Here is a 12,569-nt window from a genome sequence, read left to right on the forward strand (position 1 = left end):
GGAATACCGAATATTAGGGTGGAAAGTGCAGGTTGTATAGAGCAATGGTGAGAATATCTTTTAATCATCAGAGGAGAAAGGAAGGGTACCTTAATAAGATGACCCACTCACTAAAAAGAGAGCTTATTAATATCTATTTCCACTCCCCCTCAAACTATTAAATGGAATCATGACAATATAAATGTTTGAAGTCATGGAGGTGATTATTTTTCTTAAAATCTACTTTGGCTTTAACTTCAAAGATCAGTCATTGCAGCATGAACTCTGGGCCCAGTGAATAGAAGAAAGAATGTGATTCAACCTTAACTCTCACAGCAAAATAAAAGCTTTTTTATGGATAGTCCTCTAAAACCACAGCTGGCTACTGCCTTCAAAGTTACTTTTATTTACAAAGTTGGTAACACATAATTTTTTCCTGGATCTGTTCACTTCATATGGTATCCCTTCATAAAACCTTTCCTAGGTGTTTCACATCCAACCTCCTTATCATTTATTACTGAGCAGTGATATTCAATTCATTTATTTTTTCTCTTGCTTTTTCAATTAATTTTTTAACATTTCAACTTATCTATTTATTTTTGACATTCTTTTCTTTTTATATTTTGAGTTCCAAATTCATTCCCTCCATGCCCCTAAGTCCCCTAGCCATTGAGAAGGCAAAAAATATGCTATCAATTACATATTCACAATCATGCAAAACATAATTCCACGATAGCTATATCACAAGAAAGCAAGAAAAGGAAAGTGAGGAAATTATACTTCACCTTGCACCCAGAGTTCATCAGTTCTCTCTTTGGAACTGAATAGCATCTTTTCATTCTGAGTCCTGTAGAATTATCTTGGATGATTGCATTGACCAAAGTAGCCAAGTTTTCCACATTTGGTTATCATTACAACATTGCTATTACTATGTACAATGATCTCCTATTTCTTTTCCCTTCATTTTGCTTCAGTTCATATAGGCTTTGCCATGTTTTTCTGAGACCACACCCCCTTGCCATTTCTTATGGCAGTACTCCATCGTAATCATATACCACAATTTGTTTAGGCATTCCCCAATCAATGAGCATCCCCTCAATTTCCAGGGGTTTTCTGCCAACAGAAAAAAGAGTTGCTACAACTAATTTTGCACAGAGTCCTTTTCCTTTTTCTTTGATCCAGTTGGAGGTACATACTTAGTAGTAGTACTGCTGGGTCAAAGGGAATGCACAGTTTTACGGCCCTTTGGCTACAGTTCCAAATTGTTCTCCAGAACAGATGGGCCAATTCACTACTCCTCCAACACTTTATTATTGTACTTATTTTTCCTTCATCCCCTTTAGTATTTATTATTTCTGACACGTATGAGGCAATACTTCAGAGCTGTTTTAATGTGCATTTCTCTATTCAGGGATTTAGATCATTTTATATGAATATAAATAGCTTTGATTTCTTCTTCTGAAAACTGCTTGTTTCTTAAGCTTTGACCATTGACGAATTGGAAAATGGCTCTTACTTTCACAAATTTGACTCAGTTCTATACTCAATATATACTTGAGAAATGAGGCTTTTATCAGAGAGACTTGCAGTAATTTTTTTTTATATTACTTCACTGTCTATTGTACCTTTTAGTAAAATGTAGTTTCCCTGATTATCTCTTTTAATTAGGTCTATTTTTGCTTTGGCTTTGTCTGAGATTGTGATTGCTTTTCCTGCCTTTTTTTTTTTACTTCAGCTGATGCATGATCTGTTTTGCTCTAGCCCTTTCTTTTAACTGTGTGCATCTTTCTGTTTTAAGTGTGTCTCTTGTAAACAACATATTGTTTGATTCTAATTTCCCTTGTCTATCCCACTTCTCCTTTTACTCCATCCATTCTCAAAAGTGTTTCACTTCTGACTTTTACATACTCCATTCTGCCTCCCCTTCTATCAGCTACTTCTCTTATTCTCTCCCCTTCCTACTTTCCTGTATGATAAGACACATTTGAGCCAATTCTAATGAGAGTAAGGTTCACGTGCTCCCTTCCCCACTTCCTCCATTTTCCCTCCACTGTAAAATCTCTTTCAGGTCTCTTTTATGTCAGATAATTTATCCCATTCTACCTCTCCCTTCCACTTTTTCTCAGTGCATTCTTCTTTCTCATCACTTAATTTTATTTATTTAATCATACCATCACATTCAGCTTATACCTCTGCTTTCTGTCTATGTGTACTCCTCCTAAATGCCTTAATAAGAAAGTTTTTAGGGGTAATAAATACATTTTCACCTGTAGGAATATAAAGTGTAACTTTATGAAATCCCTTAAGAATTTTCTTTTCTGCTTCCCTTTTTATGCTTCTTTTTGTATTTTGTATTTGAAGTCAATTCAGCTCTGGTCTTTTCATAAGGAAAGCTTAAAAGCCCTCTATTTCTTTGAATACCCATTTTCCCCCTGAAGGATTATATTCAGTTCTACTGGGTAGGTGATTCTTGGTTGTAATCCTAGTTCTTTTGCCCTATGGAATATCATATTCCAAGCCCTCTGATTCTTTAATGTAGGATCTGCTAAATCTTGTGTTATCCTGACTGTGGCTCCACAATATTTGAATTGTTTCTTTTTGGCTGCCTACAGTATTTTCTCCTTGATCTGGGAGGTCTAGAATTTGGCTATAATATTTCTGTGAGCTTTGCATCTTTCAATTTGATACACTTAAAAATGTATATTATTTTGTTAAAAACCTAACTACTATATACTTAATAATTTCAAAAAATGAAAACTATTTATTAATACTGAAGTTAACTTAAGGCTGTAGGTTCCCTACCTCTACCATACAGCTATACCCCATAGCTTCTATACACACCACTGGTAGAGATGATTATCAAACGGATGGTAAGTGGCCATCCAGAAACAGAAGCACTGGTCCCAAAGAGCCAGTGTAGCATCACTAATCAAAGACCACGACAACTAGTCTATTTCTCTTTTTGACCAAATTACTAAACTGTGGGATCAGGGAGATGGTGGAGATAGTTTCAGCTTTCCCAGGGTTACAATGCCCATATTTTTGCATTTCTCCACAAATGGCAGGGTGATTGGTCCCTCAATTGATCTACTCAAGTTTGACAAATTTTCCAGATATGGAATGAGGACAAAAATATTATTTCTCTTTAAGGTTTGCCCCAGTCAATCCTGAGCAGGCCATGAAACGAATGTCTTTCTTGGGACTGAAATCAACTTTCAACACTATTTTTTTCTTACATTCTTCATATCTTTCATCATTCCAATTCACTGTTGGATCATATTAATAAGCACTATTAAGTGTTTTATAACTGCCATTTTTTTAAACTAATATGGCACATTCTTTTGTCTGTCCTTTTTTTTACCCATTTTCAAACTTTTCTGGTCAGAGACTACTAGCACAGCTAGAACAGCTCGAGAAGCACCACCAATTATATTGGGGACAAAACTCTTGGGTTCAGAGGGACCTAGAATTGTGAAGCGCTTCTTTTTCTGTTTCCAAGTAGGGATGGCCCACTTGCACCACTTTACCTTTGTCTCCTTAATTTATATCTAAGGCCATGACAAGTACCAAGTTTCTCTTTTTCCACTTTAGTTTTTCAAGTATTCTTTTGTCAGCCACCCCAGTCAAACACAGTAATTATCCCACCATCTTTTGATTCCCTCCACACAGGCATGGACATGCCCAATAGATTCTACATTTACGTGATTCTACACTGACATTTACATAAATGTAGAATCCACCTGGCACGTGCAGGCTGGTGCGGAGGGAATACACACAGGCGCACACGCAGACTTAGGCGTGGGCCCTCCGTCTCCTCCACAGCCACTCCCTGGCTCTGCCTGCTGCGCTCTTCCCGTGGTCATGACTCCTCTGAGCACATTTCCTATCACAGGCCAACACTCCTGTGCTCACAGCAGGATTTAAGTCTTCACAAAACACAGATGCTTCTGGAGAAGACTCTGATGGGGTGCTTGGGTCCTTGTGCTTGGACCCCAATTTCTCCCTAGTCCCAGAAACACTATCTCTAACAGTTCTCCCCAGCCCAAGGACACTGTGCCTAGTAATTACCCATGAGTGGACCCCAAGCAAGACCCTTATCTCTTTCCCTGGTGCAGTTACAAACAGCACCTGAAGGAATTATTAGTTTGAACTGGGTTTACACTGGGTCATAAAGACATTCGTACCCACTGGACTATCTATACTACTGCTCTACCTCATTATCTACATCCTGGGCTCCTCATTAACTGTATTCTAGACTGAAGACATATGCATACTCCCTACCTCTATGTTGTCAAACAAGACACTGAATGGTGGCAGACTGCACACCTCTCAGTTACCTCTGAACTCAAGTTAACTTAATGATACAGCAGGCTTAAAATCACACCTCCACGTGGCCCCCCTTGTGGGCTTTTCCTAGTGAACTCTGGGTAAAACACCTGTGCAGTAGGTAGGAGTACATGTTCTTGTAAGAACTGACCACTCCTTAATCCCACCCTGAATCACCTAGTTCACATACCCGGCACATGTTTTATTGTATTTTATCCTATATAAACTTTAACTGTACCTCTCTGTGTGGGACAAGTGAAAGTTTCTCATATGAAATGGAAGCTATGCCCCAACATTTAGTTAAGGCTTTAGTATCAGCCAGGCCTACGTTTCATTTTCCTGTAAATCATGTAATAGGGTCACACACCAGCTGCCCACCCCCTCCCTCGCTTTGTAACCATCACCCCAGCCTTATCTTCACCAAATAGGGCAATCTTCTAGCTTCCAAGCTTGGTTTGGGAAAATGTATCTCTTGGGTTCTAAATACAGACTGTAAGGGCTCTTGCCTCAACCAATGAGGATAAAGAGATTGCTGCTAACAAGTGGGGAGGGGGGTTTCTTGGAGTGGTTTGTCGAAGGGTATAGAACTGTTTTCTGCCTCACTACTCCAGTCTGCCCTGGGTAGGTGATTCCCAACTCTCCTGCGAGACTTGCTGCAAGAGACCTTCTGTTTTCTACCTGGAGAAACCTCTGAGTTTTCATTGGGTAAGTGACCTCGCTCCCACTCACCTCTAAGACCGCAGGCTCCTTAAGAATCCTTGGCCGCTGAACAGCCTAACAATACACTTTTCGCAGCCCTGACTTAAAGAATGCTTGACTCTGTGAATTCGTTCCAGACGACCTGTCTTGTACTTCGGTCTCTGAGGGGTCTCAACCTCTCAGACTGCAACAGTGCCACTCTTCGGCATCGCTTCCTCCCTTTCTAAATGTTCGACAGCTAGCACTCGCAGGCTCCACTCTAGAATTTTCCCCCAATCGATACTCTCCTCATTGGCTCGCGCTCTGCAGACTCCCTTGTCTTTCTTGAAAAGCGGACCACATAGGCCCTTCCCGTTCCCACAGAACACTGGTCCCGCCCGCTTTAGCCGTCTCACTCCCTGGGATGAAGCCGAAGGGGAGCTGGCATTCCTCCAGGCAGCAGGGGGCGCGCTCGAGGCCTCCTTCCTGACCTTGGGCATTAGTTCCCCGGGAGTGATTAATTTCCAGAGCAAAGGTCATGCTCAGGACACAAGACTCAGGTCACCTTCCCTAACTTGTCCTTTCTGGTGCACCCCCACTCCCAGCAGGTGGGCTTCTAGTCCTAAGACCTTTCACCCTGCAGGAGTCAGACAGGGGTCGTGGGGGGGGGAAAGGAGGCTCCCCCGCCTCACGTGACGCCACGCACCTCAGAGGTGACTTCCTGCTTTCCCTGCACCACTTCCTGTTCTCACGTTCACGGTCACTTCCGGTCCTGCAGGTCACGCGTCACTTGCGCGCGTCTCGCGCGTTCTGTAGGCGCCTCTCGCTCCGCCGCCTTGGGCGCGCGCTTGGGCCGCCTCGGCTCCGTTCGCCCTCAGCTGCCGCCACCAGGGTCCGAGTCCTGCGTCCCGGGTCTCGGGCCAGGGTGAGTTGGGGCAGGGGCCCGAGGGGGCACGGGAGGAGAAGCGTCCCTGGCGCTCAGCCCGGCTGCAGAACTCTGCAGGAGGGCGAGCGTTAGAGGTGCGCTTGCGCAATTTGGCGCAGCGCCCCGCCCCTTCTCCGAGCAGAGGCGCTCATTGGCCCGTCCACAGGGCGGGGCGGGGTCTGGGAACCAATCAGGGGCAGCCAGTGCTCCAGCTCTGCTTGCCCCATCCCTGCTTTCTGCTCTGCTCTGTTTCCCTGCCCCTCCCCGCTCAGCGCTCTCTCTGCCTGCCCGGCCCCTTCCCTGTGCTGATCACCTTCCTGCTTTGGGCTCCCTGTGCTGTCCGCTCTGCCCCTCAGTTTACCTCCATGGCCCCGAGCCCCCCTCGGCCTCTTGCACCGCCAGCGAGCATTTATGAAGCGCCTGGTGTGTGCCAGGCACTGGGCTCAGCGCTGGGGATACACACCAGGATGCAAAGACCACCCTGCCCTGGCGGAGCTCCCAGTCTGGGGGGTGGGAAGGGGGGCGGAAGCAGGCTGTGGACCCAGAGATGGAGACGGGTACCTACCCCTTCCCCTTCGGGCTTCTTTATAGGCCCCTCCTGGGAGGCTGTGACCTCCTTGAGCGCAGGAACGCTTGCCTTCCTTTGTACCCCTTCACTGAGCACAGTGCATAGCACACAGTAGGTGCCTAATAAATGTTTGTGGACTGACTAAGCTTGGATATGCTGTTCCCCACCCCCACCCCTTGCTACCAGCAGCCAAAGCATGCCCGTGCAGCAGTGTGGCACATGTCCTTCGTTCTCGGAGGTCCAGTGATGTCTTGGGTGACGTGACTGAATTTAAAGGAGGCAGAGCTGCACAGGGTCCTCAGCCCCCCTCTCTCCCAGTCACCCAAGTCCAGTGGGAGGACAGAAGCCAGGAAAACTGGCTGTGGGTGACTGCCACGTCTGACCAGCTGTAAGCGCCCCACAGCGCCTGCTTTGGCCACATGGCCTCTGGAACAAGTGGCCTCTGCCCATTCCATGGAGGGGAGTCTTTACCTGCTTGGGGTAGCCCCCCAGGTTGGTCACCCTTTTCCTGGCTTAGCCCGTCTGCTGAGACGGTGTGCCACTTGCTGCTGCCCCTCATGCCACAGGTTCTCGGAGCCACGTTGGAGTTGAGGGCCATGTGGACACCAAAGGTGGATGAACGTAGTAGGCACTTGATATTTATTTCAGTTGCAAGTGGCCCCCGAGCTCCCCGACTGCTGCTTCCACAGGGAGAAATGCAGGAGGTCTGGAACTGCACATCAGGTTCTGTGTTTACCTAATTGGGGCTTCTTCTTTCTCTCCAGCTCTGCCTTCGAAGGACTAAGCTTTTCCCCAAGAAGAAGAAGGTTGGAAGAGCCCAGAATGGCACCTGTGCTTCTGACAGCCAGGGCCTGTCAGGTGAGAGAAAGCTGGTTCTTTCCTGAAGCGGTGCCTTAGTTATGCCCGCATCTTGTGACCCAGTTTAGAGCCGGAAGGGATCTCAGTAACCGTCGCTTGTCCTGTCATCTTACACAAGAGGACACTGAGTGAACTGAGCATTCCTAAATGTCACGTAGAGTAAGCAGCAGAGAAAGGCCTTGAACCCATTTTCCTTCCAGAAACCCATTTCTTACTCCTTTGTATCATGTCATTATCTATTGATGTAGAGGCAGCTGGCAGTTCAGTGGATGGGGCCCTGGGCCTGGGGTCAGGAAGACCTGAGTTCAAATCCAGTCTCAGACACTTCCTAGGTGTGTGACCCTGGGCAAGTTACTTCACCCTTTGTGCCTCAGTTTCCTCATCTGTGAAATGGGGATAATAATAGCACCTACCTATGTCAGGGATGTTGTGAGGATGGGATGTTCTAACATTTGTAAAGCACTTTGCAATCCTTAAGATACTACATGAATACTAGCTGTTATGTGTATATACACATACCTACTCCCTAAGGTATTCTAATGTCCCAATTCCTCATCCTGCTCACTTCCCATGATCTCCTCCCCCACCTCAGCCCTACACAGAGATGATGGTCGGGCCCTTGATTTCACCAGCACCCACAAATGTTCCACTTACACATCCGTGAACTCAGAAATTCCTTTATCTAATCACAGCCTTTTCTCATTGCATTCTGCCCCTTCCTCTTCTTTCTTCCCACTGGGAGCTCCACAGCCCTGTAGTTCCTGCCCGGGCCATCACCCCTGCACTGGCCTGCACTCACCTTCCTTCCGTAGCTAGAGCCTTTGGTAAATTAGTAAAGCTCTGCGATCATCTGCACTCAGATCCTTTGTCCTCTTGTCGAGCCCATCTCACCAAACTGCACTGTTAATGCATACTGCCTTCATTTCTACCCACATACTCCTGAATGGAGCTTCAGAGAGTCACCATGTCCTGCTGACTGGGTCCTATACAAATGTGTGAAATAATCACAGCTCAGCTCTCTTGCAGCAGGACAATCCTTTTATACCAGCTCCCCCACCCCCAGATTCTTTTCCACCTACCGCAGGGGCTGGCCCAAACATCTTCATCTCTCCTGAAATCCTGCCTCCAGCACTCCCTCCCTCCCAAACCAATGACCTTGCTGCATGCTTCACACACACACACACACACACACACACACACACACACACACACACACACACACACCCTGTTCCCTAGCTGCTATCCCTTCTCCACTTTTCCTCATCTAAACCTCACCCAGAGGTGTCTACCTTTACCTCTGTCTTACATGAAGAGGTGGCCCTTTTTGCCTAGACCCACACCCTATGACCCTATTTCATCCCCTCTTCTGCAGCAGATTACCCCCTCTATCATCCCCAGTCTTCAATCTGTCCCTGTCCGCTAGCTGCTTCTCTGCTGCCAACAGAAATGTCCATGTCTCCCGCATCATTTAAAAATCCGCACTCAATCAAACCGTCCTCACTGGCTAACGTCCTTTATTCCTCTTCCCCCTTCTCAGCTAAACTTGAGAAAGCCACCTGCGGTGTGTGCCTGCACTTCTCCTTTCTCCTTCCTACACTTTCTGTCTTCAAGCTTCTATCCTCATTCAAATGACATGACTCTCTCCAAAGTTACCAGGGCTCTCTTAACTGCTAAATCCAGTGGCCTTTTCTCAGTCCCCACCCTCCTGACCTCCCTGCAGCCTTGGACACCGTTGACCACCGTTTTCTCCTTGAGGTTCCCTCTAGCTTTCTACGATGCTGCTCTCCTGGTTTTCCTCCTGCCTACCTGAATGCCCCTTCCCAGTCTTTTGCTGTGTCCGTTAACTGTGGGTGTCCCCAAAGGGTCTGTTTTGGACCCTTATCTCTCATGAAGAGGTGGCCTTATACCATCTCACTTGGTGACTTAGTAGCTCCCATGAATTCACTTAATCTCTGTGCAGTAATTCACAGGTTTACATATCCAGCTATAGTCTCTTCTGAACTCCAGTCCCATATCACCAACTGCCTGATGGACAACTTGAGCTGCATATCCCATAGACATCTTAAAACAGATATGGCCAAAACTGAACTCACTGTCTTTTTCCCCTAAATCCTCCCCTCCTCCCAACTTTCTTCTTCTTGGGGAGCAGACCACCCTTCTCCCAGTCACCCAGGCTTGAAGTGTCAGTGTTAGCTTTGACTCCCTACCCCAAGTATCCAACCACATGACAAGTCTCGTCATTTCTGTCTTCACAGCATCTCACATCTGCTTCCCTTTCTCTCCGCTCAAATAGCCTCTGGCTTTGTGCGGATGATCTTTTCACCCAGACCGTGGCAGTAAACTGCTGCTTGGTCTCTGTCTCCGCCTTCCTCCACTCAGCTGCCCATGTCAGTCTCCTAAAGCAGTGACCACATCACGTCCTTGCTCAGTGAAGGCCAGTCACTCCCTGTGGCCTCCAGGATTGATGATAAAGGTCGAAGCCTTTCACAACCAAACCTCCTGCCATCTTTCTGGTCTTAAGCCCCTCTCTCTGAGGGCGCCGTAGACTGGCTGCACTGGCCTTTATGCGACGCCTTGAACAAGACGCTACGTCTCCTTTCTCTTTGCCGGTTCACTGACTGTGCCCTGTTATTGGAGCTCTCCCTTCCCTCCGCTGTGCCCACTCATTTCCTTTGGCTCCTTTGAAGCACAGCTCAAATCCTCCCTTCTGCAAGAAGTTTTTCCCAGTCATCTCCCTACTACTAGGGCCTTCCCCTGAGATGACCTCCGTTTGACGCGGTATATTTATTTTTCTTCCATAGTTATTTGCATTTTGTCTCTGAATTGGAATGCGAGCTCCTTACGGGCGGGGACTCGGTGCTTGGCACCCATGGAAAGCCCTCAGTGCTTGATAGGCAGCTACCCACGCTCCTCTGTCTCTCTCCTGTGTGCAGCATTTACTGATTTTCTGTAAATTCACTCATGCCACAAAGATGTGCAATGCTGAATTTGATGTATAAAGATCTAACCGATAGGGGCAGCTAGGTGGCGCAGTGGATGGAGCACTGGCCCTGGATTCAGGAGGACCTGAGTGCAAATCCAGCCTCAGACACACAACACTCACTAGCTGTATGTCTCTGGGCAAGTCACTTAACCCCATTGCCTAGCCAAAAACAAACAAACAAAAAAGCTCTAACCAAACAACAAAATGGAAATTACACTAACAGATCTTAATATGCTTCTTTAAGATACAGGAAGCTTTATTGCTCATTCAGCACAGTTAAACTGAAGAGAATCAGGTAGCTCAGGACCTTACTAGGTCTTGGGGGCTTGTGTTTGGATACTATAAGGCCTCTCCTGTGGGTCGTCTACCATTTAGGAGCAGATGCTCTCCAGATGGGTGGTTATGTGGTACGGCTCACACACTAATGTCTACAGAGCTCATTGGAGACTGTTTTTTGCATGTAGTCACAGTCCCTACTAAATAACTCAAGGCCACCTCTTTTAAGATGGGCTGGTTTTCTTCCAGGTGCGATGAGGGGGAATGAGTCTTCCTCTTGCTCTCTGATGCTGACGTCATCCCAGCGGTCTGGGCCATCCAAGCGGACCATCCTCAGGCCTCTTCGGCAGATGGGTCTAGCCACACAAACAGGCTTCCCGCTTCCCCCCTTCTCATGTAGGCCCGTGATGGTTCAGCAGGTCCACGTTTCCCAGGGGTTCTCAGGCCATGATTGGTGGTATGATGAGAAGGTGCCCTCTGTATCTTCTCGACCATCCTGCTGTTGAGATGATGTCTTCCCAAAGTCCCTTCGACATTGACAGCTTCCATCTTGTGGCATGTTGACTAGTTTGCTGGATTTGAGGTGAAACATAAAAGTGATGTTAACGTACATGTCACTTAATGATGTCTCCTTTCCTTCTTTGTTTGCCAGCTGTGTTTCTCTTTTCCTCATCTTTAAACTCCTAGAGAAAGCCATATCTGCTCATTGTCTTTCTCTCCCTTTTCCTCTCCCTTAACAGCCCTTCAGTAAGCTGGTTTTCTCATTATCACTTGGCCAATACAGTTTCCTCCCAACCTACCACTGACTTCTTAAGTAAGCCAGACCCGGTGGCTCTTTCTCGACCTCTCTGCACCTTTGACATGTGGCTCACTTTCTCTCCTGGGTATTCTTTTTCTATGACCCTGCTCTGCCTTGCTTCTCCAGGCTGCCCGACTGCTCCTTCTCAGTCTCCTTTGCTGGCTTATCATCTTTCTGTCATGTCCCCTGCCTCAAGGTTCTGCCCGTAACCTCTCTTTTCTCACTGGATAACCTCATTGGTCACTGTGGACTTAGCTGTCATCCCTGTGCAGATAACGCTCAGTGTCAGCTCTCTTCTTTCTGCGGAATGCCAGCTCTGCATCCCTGCACGTCAGACGGCACGTGCCAGAGGCATCTCCAGTCCACAAGAGAACTCACCTTTCCCCCAGATCTCTTCTGAACTTGCCTCTGTGTGCCCAGGGCCCTGCCCCTGTGGCTCAGTCCAGGGCACAGCTTTGGAGGAACCCTGACTCCTGACACTCGCCCCTTCACTTCACAAATCCACTTCATTGCCAGGTCTTAACTCTTCTGTCTCCACAGTCTTTCTTTGTCCACTCATGGAGCCACCTGCTGGCTCAAGTCCTTGTCACCACTGACTTCCACTATCTCAAGCTCTTCTGTGTGGCATTGAGGAGCCCATAGAAATGGCTGTTACTGCAAGCCTCTCGGGCAGGACTTCCCAGGCTCTGTGGGCTGGCCCCCTGGTCCTTGGCTGCGTGGGGGCCCTCCCGCGAGACCATCCCATCTCCTGACTCTGAGCCTTTGACTTGGCATTCCAGGCCCCGGGTGATTCTCCCTCCTCCCCTCCTTAGTGTCTTTCAGCAGCTCTCAGCTCCGGGGAAGCTCTCTGCCTGAGCCTTTCCTGGTCCCCTCTGCCCTCAGACGCTGCTGGAACACTTCCCTGCATTTGCTTGCTGTAGGCCTGGGGGCGGGCTTGTCTTTTCCCTGCCGGGGTGTAAGCCCCTCGAAGGCACAGTCTGGTTTACTCCTGCCTTTCTACCCAGCACCCAGCGCAGTGCCTGGCACTTAGTGGGCACTTCATAGCTTCTCGTTGAGTGTCATTTTCACACCGTACTCCCATCATTCCCCAGCAGTTTCTAAAGCACGTCAGCTCCCTTGGCAAGGTTGTACATAAGCAAGCACTTGAACCACAGAATGAGAGGCGGCTTGGTGTCAT

The 12,569-nt window shown here is 47.6% G+C and overlaps 1 protein-coding gene across 1 annotated transcript in view; it reads left to right on the top strand.

Moving 5' to 3' along the window:
• Positions 1 to 5,824: 5,824 nt before the first annotated feature.
• The window catches only part of LOC110203595 (uncharacterized), a 28,642-nt gene continuing 21,897 nt past the window's right edge, over positions 5,825 to 12,569 (top strand). Inside the window, exons 1-2 of the mRNA XM_078154511.1 lie at positions 5,825 to 5,908; positions 7,241 to 7,334. Coding sequence (XP_078010637.1) covers positions 7,299 to 7,334 — 36 coding nt within the window. The 5' untranslated portion in view covers positions 5,825 to 5,908; positions 7,241 to 7,298. The remainder of the gene's footprint in view (positions 5,909 to 7,240; positions 7,335 to 12,569) is intronic.

This window comes from Phascolarctos cinereus, unplaced genomic scaffold (genome assembly GCF_003287225.1).
Source record: "Phascolarctos cinereus isolate Bilbo 61053 unplaced genomic scaffold, phaCin_HiC Scaffold_4;HRSCAF=312, whole genome shotgun sequence".
Classification (NCBI taxonomy): domain Eukaryota; kingdom Metazoa; phylum Chordata; class Mammalia; order Diprotodontia; family Phascolarctidae; genus Phascolarctos; species Phascolarctos cinereus.